The sequence below is a fragment of the Lycorma delicatula genome, chromosome 2 (genome assembly GCF_047948215.1).
Source record: "Lycorma delicatula isolate Av1 chromosome 2, ASM4794821v1, whole genome shotgun sequence".
Classification (NCBI taxonomy): Eukaryota; Metazoa; Arthropoda; class Insecta; order Hemiptera; family Fulgoridae; genus Lycorma; species Lycorma delicatula.
Window position 1 is genome coordinate 98,309,048 of NC_134456.1, and position 12,271 is coordinate 98,321,318.

The 12,271-nt window shown below is 31.0% G+C and overlaps 1 protein-coding gene across 15 annotated transcripts in view; it reads left to right on the forward strand.

Annotated features, from left to right (window-relative positions):
- trol (terribly reduced optic lobes) overlaps positions 1 to 12,271 on the forward strand; it is a 1,106,314-nt gene that overhangs the window by 957,943 nt on the left and 136,100 nt on the right. For all 15 annotated transcript variants that reach the window (XM_075355875.1, XM_075355878.1, XM_075355883.1 and 12 more), the window contains 2 exons: positions 2,297 to 2,476; positions 10,696 to 10,840. In XM_075355875.1, the coding sequence (XP_075211990.1) occupies positions 2,297 to 2,476; positions 10,696 to 10,840 (325 nt within the window). The remainder of the gene's footprint in view (positions 1 to 2,296; positions 2,477 to 10,695; positions 10,841 to 12,271) is intronic.

A 12,271-nucleotide genomic window follows, 5' to 3' on the forward strand; every position in this document is an offset into this window, starting at 1 on the left:
TCTATGTATTTTTTTATATTCTACGTATATTTTTCCATTCCATTTACAGAGATGATCATTTAACAATCAAATTGGCTATCTAAGTTTAGGTTTTAAATACATTTTGTTTTGTAATTGGTTTTTGGATCATAATCTTGTTTCTAAGTGTTTTTTTTTCTTTTACAAACTTATTTCAAAATTATGTTATTTTCTTATTCGTAATGGAATTAACTTTAAAAAATAATTCCATTTTATGAAATAAAATTATATTAAGGATTCAAAACTTTATTGCCATTTAACACCCTTCTTGTATGTTCATTATTTATGCTGTCATTTAATTAGCAGTCTCAATCTCGCCTCCCTCTACAGTAAATAAAACTGTATGATACAAGACATGTTCAAAATAAGATCCGATGAGTTATAAATAGAGATTGCTAACACTTGATTGGTTTGCACGTGCACAGTAGTTTTAAGTGGTTTGTTGAGCATGTAACCACCACCTTGCTATCAGTTCATTTTTGTTTCCCTTTGCAAGACAGTGTATTAAAATGAGTGCAGTAATAACAAATTCCACCAGCTGTGAAGTTTGATCAGTGATTAAATTTCTAAACGCAAGAGGACAATGCTGCTGAAATTCACCATCATTTGTGTGAAATATGTGGGCCCACAGCAATAAGTGAAGGAAAAGTTAAGAAAGTGAGTTTAAGGAATGTCATTCAAATGTTCAAGACGAAGAGAGAAGTGGCAGGCCTAGTGTCTGAACTGATAATGTTGTGAACATGTGAATGCAAAAATTGAGAGAAAATGATCACTTGACGATTGGCAATTTTTCTCTGGAATTTCCACAATTTTTAAAGGTAACATTGTTGAGAATTGTAGCTTGCATTTTAGGTTATCATGTATGATGAGTACTGATAATGTTTACAAGTGCTCATAAAGATCATAGAATGACAAATATATTGCTTTTCTCGACCACTTTAACCACAAGGGAGACAAATTTTTTCCCATATTGTCCACTAGTGACAAAATGTGAATTTCATGTCAGTGCTGAGACAAAACAACAATTCATGCAGTGGAATCATACTGGTTCATCTAAACTGAAAAAAATCAATCAAGCCCAGTCTCAAAGGAAAATTATACGGTAAATGTATTCAGGAACCAAAAAGTTGTGCTTTTGACTGATTTCATGGAATCTGGTACATCCATCGCATCACAAGTCTACTGTGAAAACTTTCTAAACTGCATTGTGCCATTCAAAACTGACGATGGAAAATGCTGAGATCAGGAATTGTTCTTCGTGATAACTCAGTCCATACATGGCTCCATGCACAACAGAAACAAAAAGAATTTAGATAGGAGATTTTTGATCATCCCCCTTACAGTCCTGATCTCATGCCCAATGACTAGCATCTCTTTCTATGTCTCAAAAACTGGCTTGCATCTCAACAATTCAAGGAAAATTAAGAGTTGAAAATCTCATTACAAAAGTGGCTGCAGTCCCAGGTGGCAGAATTTTGTGCAGAGGGTCTGAAGAAGCTGGTTTTAAGAAATCAAAAGTGTTTGGAATGAGTTGATTATGTAGAAAAATAAATATGTAAGCATTTCAAACCATTAATAAATTTTTCATTTTTCTACTGTTTCATTTTGTTATAGATTTGTCCTTACTTTTGAACCATGCCTCATATGCTTTTTTTTCTGAATTTTAATATTCTGAGTTTTAGGGCTTTGATTTTAAGAGTGTAAGAGGTAGATAGTCAGATTTTAGCAAGATCGTCAGAAACGTATATTTATGAATCAACATTCAAAGTTCACAAAGGTTATTGGTAAACCCATATCTTTACCTACCAGTAAATGCAGTAAATTTGTTGTCATCTAAGCAGTAAATTTGTTGTCATACTTATATGGAAAATTTAAAGTCTTAACAAAATTGGTATTTTGAAGAGAATTAGCTGGATATCATCCATTACATCATACATATCCACACAATATGGTTCAATCAAAGGTACAGTGAAGAAACAAAAGGTAACAATGAAAGGTACAGTGAAGAGTTGTTTTAGTAAAGGAGGGAATTTGATGAGGACCACAGTAATAGATGGAAGAGACGGTATGATTTGAAGAGCAGCCTAGATCAACTAATGTCACCTTTTTAAACTTAGGGATGTGGCCAGAGACATCTGGTATTTAATAATATTTTTACGGATATTGAGATTGTAAAAGCTAAGATTTTCTTAAAAAAAGTTTATAAAGCTATAAATTTGTGTTTTAAATGTACTGATCGATATATAATTTTTATAATGGATATATATTTGTTATTCAGAGTGAGCTGGTCACGGTCAGATAATCAGCCTTTTCAATCCTCAGTAACAGATCAAAATGGTATTTTAACCATATACAATGCCAATCCATCTGACTCTGGTATTTATATATGCACTGGCAGGACTGTTAGTACTGGCTCGAAACAGGATGCACAGGCCATTGTTTCCATTCAACCTTACAGGTAATTTTTGTTCTATTTATATTGTATTTATTTATAACTATGAATGTTATACGTAATTGTTTACTGTTATTATCAACTTAATGGTTTGTTAATTGTTAGGCGTAATTGCTGATGAGCTGTAATTAAAATTCTGTGATCTTGCAAGATCAAACTTATTCAGTTTTTAAATTTCTTTAATAAAAAATTCCCTAAGATATCTTCAGTGTTCCTTTTTTTTACTATCTTTCCTCATTTAATTCTGCTGATTATTTATTTTGTCCATCTTCATAATAATCCCCATGTATCTTGCCAGTCTTTTAACATTTTTTCATTTCTCTTTTCTGTATCTGTCCCAAAGTATTTTACAGTTAATCTTTCTTTGTTACATTTACTTGCTTTTCATCATTAAAATATTTCTAATATTATTGTTATTATTACTAATACTGTGTTTAGGAGTAGAATGATATATAATTACCTTGACAGATAAAAAAATATTTAAATATTAATGTATCTATAAAATTATGTTATGAAAAATTCAGGAAATTTTGAAGTTTTGTAGATTTAAAAAAAAAATAAATAGCAGAAATTATTAGGTTATACATCATTATGTTATTAAAATATCTCATTGTCTCTCAACATAAATTATAACAAAGTGGATCAGTGTAATTTTGTAAACCTTATCTAGGCATATCTTTTGTAAACCTATCTGATCAACACACGGGTGTTTCAGTTAACTGGCCATCCTCTTTTACAGGTGGCGGTTCTGTCTGTTACATTGTAATAATTATCTGAAATATGTTGCCTAATTCAACCGATACAGTTTACAGAATAAGTACATTAACATTTCTTAGAGTAACAATTGATTTTTATTAATAGTATTATTTTATTAATTAATAGCTTTTCTTATTGGTCTACATGATTCATGCTTATTGGTGCCTAACAATAATCTGACAACCCATTTTTATATCTTAAGAGACTTCTACCTTTTTGAGGAGTACTTATAATATACTTTAGATGGGAATATATGTTAGCATAATAGAAATGACAAACTTAATGTTTTATTAAGGTGTTTCAAAGCAAAACAATTTTTGGTTCAATTTTGTTAAAAAAAAATCAATCATGGCAACAGAATTAGCCATCTAATAAACCAGAAATTTATGGGTAACAGATATTATTGTTGTCATTAATGGGAATTCTGTCCATCCAATCAGCAATGTTACGTATACCTGAAAAGTACAAATGCAACAGTTTTATTCATATTTAATTATCCTTACAATCTATCCAGTTTATAATGTTTTAAACTGTTACTATAGAATTTTCAGTTCCTTTTAAATAATTCTCTTCAAAAGTTGATGTATTGTTTCATTCGTGAAAATTTTAACAATAAGCTGTTAAAAATTTTAAGGTTGTCATTAATAAATAATAAGAAAACAAACGGTAACAACAAAAATACAACAAGAAAACAAATACAATACCAAACAAACAGACCAAAAATACTTCTCTGTGAACTTCGATTTCTGCATCTTGAAGTGCGACCTAAATTTTACATGTGCATTCTTACCAAAGTACAAAATTTTGATAAGGTATAACTTTAACAATTGTTAGAAGCTCCTTTGATACAAAATTACTTTTTTAAATTAAGTTTTTTCAGTGTAGGTCAATAATAAAGTTGGCTCTATAATTTTATAAATTAAGCTTCGAGTCTTTCTTTGGGAAAGGAATAACAACAGAAGTCTTAGGGGTAATGGAAAATACTTTATTGTTAAAAAATTCAGTCATTGAATGTGGTAAGAGAAACAATAATAGCATTTACAATTTCTTTTAAAATACTAGTAGGGTTTCAATACACATTGATGTTTATTTTTTTATTTTTAATAAAAGTTTTAACAACGGGAAATAAAAGTATAGATTCATCAACAAAATCATTCAAGGTGAATTCCTTTGCTTGAAATGGTTCATTATCATTACTGTTTGAAGTGCTGAAAAATAAATTATTGAATTTCTTTGCTAGCAGAATAGTAGACAAGATAATAAAAAATGAATTCTTTTGTATTTTGGTAAAATTACCTAATCTGTTTTTCTCCAAATCTGTTTTCACATGGAATACTGCCCATATAGTTTTAGATTTATTGTTTGAATTAGATTTTAAATTACCAAACTATAATTACTTACTTGTACGAAGTAAAGGAAGTATTTTGATCATGAAAATCTTTGGTTTCCAGATTTCAACGGAAATATCCATTTTGACTAGTTTCAGCATGATGTCTGTACGTATGTACATATATATCTTGCATAACTCAAAAATGATTAGCCATAGAATGCTGAAATTTTGGATTTAGGACTGTTGGAACATCTAATTGTGCCACCTCCCCTTTTCACTGCATTCGATTGGACCAAAAAAAGCTCAAATTCCAAACCATTTTGATTTTGGAAATTTTTAACTTCAGTAATAAGACTTCATTGAGAGTTTTTCAATGATATATCATAAGTTGTACTTATTTTGATTGGTTCCAGTGTTATAGCCAAATAAAATTTTAATTAATGAAATATTTGGGTCTTAACAAGGGAGGTACATCGGTTCGAATCAGACTCATCTCCTTTTTTTAAGTTTTTTTTTTTTTTTTAATTTAAATATATTGATTTATTTATAATTATTAACCTCTCATTGTGATGAATAATAATTTAATAATAAGAAAAAAATATATATGAAAAAATAGTAGAAGTTTTTAATGAAATAAGATTTTATGTACTTTCATTTAAAAAAAATTATGTAAATGTAATTTAATATGCGTACAAGGAAGAGTCATGTATTGTCCACATCAGATTTTTTTTTAGTATTGTGGAAATTATAAGATAAGTTATTCTTGATTATTTCACAGAGATTTTTCATTGTAGAACTAGATTTTGCAATTCCTGTAATTATTCATGTGCTTTTACTTTTATGTTTAAACTGTTCTTTTTACTTGAAAGAAGTCTGGAAAAGCATTACAGATATGTTAAATTTTTCATTAAAGATAATTTTGGCAGGCAGTTAAGACTGAGTCCTGGCTTCTGGGGAAGGGGGATCAGGGACAGCTTAGCTGGGCCTGGCGACCCTGCTCTGGTGGTTAGAGGCAGGGTACAAAAGCAAGATCCAACTGGCAAGCTGAGCTGTCATGCTTGAAGGCACCTCCCGGGGCTGTGTTGTGCTTAATTGTGGCTGTGGCCCCAGGAGGAGAGTAGGGGAGAAAAAATGTATTTAACAGTAATCAAAAAAGGGTCTTGTAAATACATGAATTCTCTAAAATGTCAAGGATGTTTTCTATTGTTATACACTTTACTATTTAAAACATTAGCACTCTTTTTATAATTAAATGTCCAAAAAAGCTGAATAAGAAGAGTGATAAGCCAAAATAAATTCTCATTGATGCTATACATCAGTTGCTCAAAAACTGTCTTCTGATTTTGAAAAGAATCATTGACTATTGGCATTTTATTATCCTGCAGAGAGATTATCATTTATTAAGAAAAATGGGAAATCCTGATGAAACAACCATTTTTTCCTCCGTTTTGACTACAAATTATACAGTAGCAAAAAAGGAGTCAATATGATAATATAGCTTGTGCTAGCTGAATTGGCACAGGTTGTGCTAGGCAATGGTTGCCTAGCTAGCATGAGGCTATAATATGCTACTTGTGGTAAACAGTATATATACAGAATAATAAATTTTACGATATATATACAGTATAATTTTTTTTTATCTTCTTGTAATTTTTTAATTTTACTAATTTTTTACACTAATTTACAGTATAATTTTTTTTAGTATTTTTCAAACTAATGTTTATTCCAATCTGTTTACACCGTTTGCATAAAGTCGTTTTATTCCAATGAATTCAAGGTTATGGTCGAGGCTTGTAGGTTTCAGTCTTGGTAATTTATTTTGCATCTTTGTAAGGCTTATCATATGTGTATTTTATAATAGGTTGTTCGGGTTTCTTTTCGATATCATTTCTCTCAGGCTCCAGCTTGACTGACTGTTGCATCATCATATTGGTGTTAGCTTATTTCTATCATGCATTATTTCATTGCTGTTTAGTCAATGTATATATTAGGCTTAGTGTTTTTTATTCTCAACCAATTTCAATATTGTCATAGTTCCTAGAAGTCTATTTCTCTTTGTCTACCCTAATGTCATTTCTTCAACTTGCGTATTCAGAAATTTATTTTATCAATCTTACGTAATTCTTTAGTGGTCTGCTTGCTTGTAAATTATTTTTGTTATGTCTTCGTTCTCGAATTCCACACGTTCTCTCTAATCGTTCTCATACTAACACTTAGATACTACTCTTGTTGTCAACACACACACACACACACCCTTCTGTCCATTGCTTTGTTCACTTCCCCTACTCTCACCACGCCAGCTTTGGTTCTTTTCTAGTCCTGACTTTCACGCTGTGCGGATCCTGGTCCTCCAGACTTGGAGGACCAGGCTTTTCTCTTTTGTTCGTATAATGTTAATACTTTCTTCATCTTCATAAACGTTGCGGTATTTCTCTGTCAAAATATTCTCTAGCTCTACTCAACAGTGTTTCGTTATTTCACCGATTTCTATGTTTAGTTTAACCTCGTTTCTTTGTTAAGTTAATCTTCCAATTCACTAAAAAAAAAATTCACTAAAAATTACGTCTCTGTGGAAAGAGTTTCATTCACTACATATTGCCAATTCTATCGACGCCGAATCTTCTCGAGCTGTTGATTAAATTTTCATCGATGCAGAATCTCTCCAAATTCGTTGCTACATTTTTGAGACGCCACGTCCTGCTCAACCTCTAAACCATGTTATCACCCCCGTATTCCTGATACACCACTGTGGACTACGCCCAGGATTACTGTATGTATTCATTTACCTTCATTCACAAGTTCGTCTCTTGCTAATATTTGTGTGCTACAGGCAAGTTCAATTTTCATTATTTATTACGTTAAACAGTTATTTTATCATTAAAATTTGTGGAACATTCAGTTAATCGTACATTATCTCTTCTCTTAAATTAATCTAAAGAAAATTACTCCTGATGTGAAGTTATGTTATAGGACTTCTTTGTAATTTTATATTTTCAAGAAACCTTACTACTAAAATGAACTCTATTTATATGTTTACTTATTTCAATTTCTAAAAAATCTAAACATATTATAAAATATCCTTCATTACAATCTACAGTCAGGCCTGTACCTCACAGTAAAATTATTTCAGTTCCTGAGCCATTTGTGAATGTATGTTTCGAAAGCAGCGATGAAGAATCAGGCAGTACTGAAGAAAACAACAATGATTTTGATTTTGAATTATCTTCTGATAAGCCACATCTTGTATCTCAAGGTTAATTAAATGACTTTGTTAGGGATGTAAATTTATCAAAAAATCAATCTGAACTGTTAGGATCAAGACTGCATGGTTGGAATTTACTTTAAAAAAATACAAAAATTTCAGGCTTTTAAAGCAGACAAAAAGAACTTTCTCAGTACTTTATTGATGAAAATAATTTGGTTTATTGCACAAATATTGATGAGCTTATGTTGCACTTAGGACAAGTTCATAAACCTGAGGACTGATGCCTTTTCATAGATTCATCCAAGTGTAGTTTAAAAGTAGTTCTATTACACAATGGTAACAAATATCCTTCAATTGCTTATGGTATTATTTGAAAAAAAAAAAAGAGATGTACGATGTGCTGAAAGACATTCTTGAAAAAATAAATTATAAAAAACATAGCTGGTACATATGTGGTGATTTGAAAGTTATAGCTAATTTGTTAAACATGCAGTTAGGCGATACTAAGTACATGTGCTTTCTTTGCGAATGGGGCAGCCGAGCTAGTGATAAACATTATATTACCAAAGAGTGGAAGAAATGAGACAACTTAACTCTAAATGGGAAAAATATTATTCATGAGCCCATAGTTGAACCCAAAAAAATATTTTATCCCCTCCATATCAAGCTAGGACTAATGAAAAGTTCTGTAAAAGCAATAAAGAAGGATAGTCCCGGATTTTTGTACATCAGGCAGAAATTTGCGAATGTAAGTGAAGGAAAAATTAAAGAAGGAATATTTGTTGGTCCTCAAATAAGAGAGTTGGTCAAAAGATGATGTATTTAACTCAGTGTTAAATAATGTAGAAAGTGCAGCTTGGGCTTCATTTAAAGACATTTGCAAAACGTTTCTTGGCAAACAAAAATCTGACTACCACGATATTGTTAATCAACTTCTTACTTCATAGAGAGCTATGGGCTGAAATAAGTGTTTGAAAAGACATTTCCTCCTCGCGCATCTGGATTTTTTTCCGGAAAACCTTGGAGACGTAAGTGATGAACACGGTAAACGTTTCCGCCAAGACATTTCGGTGATGGAAAGCTGCTGTAAAGGGAAATGGAATACTAACATGCTAGCTGATTATTGTTTGACATTAATTTGGGATGTGCCTGAGACTATTTATAAAAGAAAAGCATCAGTGAAATCATTCTAACACAGGTATGGCCATGTAAAATTATAAATTTTAACTATATTTTCCCTTAATTTTTTTTGAAACATAATTTATTTAAAACTAAGGATGATAGAAAAGTTGTATTTACAGATCTGTAATGTATGCACAAAAGCAATTCAAGAAATGGTATCATACCTAAAGAAATATTAAAAACCTTTTTTTGTCTATCAGTGCTATTTCCTTGACATGTAGGTATTTCTTTTTTTTCTGTGTTTTTAGAATGTTTTACTTGTTCGACAATCCTTTTTTCAGTAAAACTTTGCTCTTCTAGAGTTCGTTGCAGCTTGGGATACTAATCTTTGTTTTTTAAACATATTTGCAACATTTTATCCAGTCCTCAACTGATAGTTCTGCAAACTTTTTATGATAAATTTCCATTGTTGCAGCTGTTGTAAACTGTACATTTTCACCTGTGACCCGGTTCTTCACCCGTGCCCATATCTTGATGGGATTCAAATCGCGATGATATGGGGGTGGTCATAAAACAGGGAACCCACCTTCCTCCAATATCTCATCTACCTTATATATTTTCAGGATCTTTATTTTTTTTAATTGTCTCATACAAGTGAACTTTCATCAAATTTTCATGAGTCGTAAGCTGAATTCATGTTGATGCTAAATTTGGTGCTCGGCTTTTTTCAGCATTGTGATAAGAAGCGTTATCTAAAGTAACATCATTTACTGGCAAGTTAGGCATTAATTTTTCTGTTATCCACTTTAAAAAACTTCATCTGAAAATGATAATCAGCTGAGGAAGGTTTAGCTTTCCATACTGTCAAGCAGTCTGGAACAAATCCTGTTTCATTACTGATGTGGTTAATTATTATCCTTTAGACAACTGATCTTCCTTCAACTCTATCTATGTGTTCTTGGTCTTCTTCAACTTTATTGAAATACACAAACCATTTGTACTGAATATCATGTTTTTCAATAAGAATTGCCCTGTTATTTCTGATTCTCTTCTATTTGAAATCCATGCTTAACAAAAATGTCTGTAAGCTACTCTTTTGCCTATTAAATACCCCATCATTTTTTAGTTTTGCGGTAAGCTTCCTTAGAAAAGGCAAGCAGCCCTTGTTTAAGTAAAATTTTACTTTGCAAGGAGAACTGAATTTTTTCCAAAACTATTTCACCCGTAATTCAATAAACATTCCTTTTTGAGACTCCTGTGGCACACAACACGTTCTACATTTTTTTAGGGTCATTAACAAACATTCCAACTGCAGCTTTTCCTGCCATGTAATTAAAAATTTTGAGTATAATTTTTTCCCTTGATAATTTGGAAGATATTGTCTTGGAGAGAACTAATTCCGTAACTGCACACAAGATTGTTCAGAGTACTGCAATTCTAACACAAATAAACATAAGAAGTATGGTAATTGTAATTATCATTAATTTGTAAAAGGTGAATAATAATTTTAAATTAATTAAAACAAAGAAAATTTATGCTCCTGCAAAATAAAATTTTAGTTTCAAATTTAAACAAATATCCAAATTTAGTTCCAAGAAAATCCTAGGAAATTCTTTACTCAGATTTTGAATCTTTTTTCAATTGTGAATTATGTTATAAAACTAAATCAAGTTTTTTTAATTTAAAGACTACTTTTAATTTATTATAAATTAAATCCAAATTTACAATTCAATTCAACATTATATAATTCTTTATCTTTAAATAAAAGTTTTATAAAGAGATAATTTACTGTATATTATCTCAATTATCTAGGTCACCTCCATCGGTTAGACTAGAACCAGAAAGTCAGACAGTAACGCAAGGTATGACAGCAGAACTACGATGTGTTGTAACTGGTGATTCAACATCAGATGTGCGTTGGTCTAAACTTCGAGAAAGGCTCCCAGAAAATGCTGTGGTAATTATTTGTTTCTTTTTATTTCATATTGTTACCATTTTTTAAAAATTTTTGTTACGTTAAATATTCATAAAGTATTGTAGTATATTATATAGTATTCTATTTAATAACTTATTTTTATGTTAATACCATATTATGCAATGAAGTTAATTAAACTGAACTCAACTGAGCATCGGGTATTCTTTCATAATAGATGAAGTATTTCATTTCTTGACCGTTATGATGTTACTCTAATTCTCAATTTATTAAAATATTTTGAAACTTTATCTAGTAATTTTAATTTATACATCTTTGTCGTATATTTAATTATTAAACAGTGTATATTTGAATAATTTTCTCTACGCTTGCTTCATATAATTTTTATTTATATTTTTTTATGTTACATTTGTTATTTTATCCTTTTACTCATAGACATAACTTTTCTATAACCATCTATGAGTGTCATGAGTAGATTCATGTATGAATCTGCATTGCATTTTTCTTTTGTTTAATTAACGTTAGATTAAAAATGAGAGTAAAACATTATTATGTTTTATTTTTTATTTATAACTAGCTCTACCCGCCACGCTTCGCTGTGGCACATTGTGGTTGCATGGATGAGAAATGAGAAACAAAACAAAGCATACGTTTCATAGAAGTTTAATTTTGCAATACTTGTGGATATACAATAATTTTTGTTTTTCCACTGTCTGCGTAGATATAAAGGCTATTTGGTTTGGCGACTCGGGAACACGCAACATACAGTTGCCCATGTGAGAAGCAATCCGCATCTAAATCTAAACTACACAATTCTAAAGATTGACCTTGAGCTTTATTGATTGTGATTGCAAATGCCAATCGAATTGAGAATTGCAATCATTTAAATTAAAATGGTGTATCGGTCGGGATTATGGGTATTCGAGGAATGAGGACATCTTCACCTTTGAAAGGCCTCGTTAAAATCGTTGCTTCCACTACGTTATCAATTTCTTAACTGCAAGTCGCGAGCCGTTGCAGAGTTTTGGCTGATTAATATTCCGCAACAGGATAATTGTCATTTTTTGATCAAACCGTTGCTTGAATCAATTTAATGAGGAATGTTTTCCCAGTTCCTCCTGGCGCATCCAAGAAGAAGGTCCCCCAACTCCGTCATTTATCATTTGCATTATGCGATCATAAATGCCTTTCTGTTCACGCGTTAATTTCGGAATGTTTGATGTTTCGGAATGAATGGCGATATGTTCGACATATGACTGAAGATCACCAATGTTGTAACTCTGTTCACAGCGTAAATCCACATCAAACGAAGCAATCGCAGCTCGGGTGGGTGCTGGCATTCCCAATTGACTAAGAACTTTATTTGCAATAGCTAAGCACTTGATAAATATCTTCAATATTTATCAATGCTTTGTTGTAAATGCCTTCTGTAAATTCCATGGTCATATTGGTATT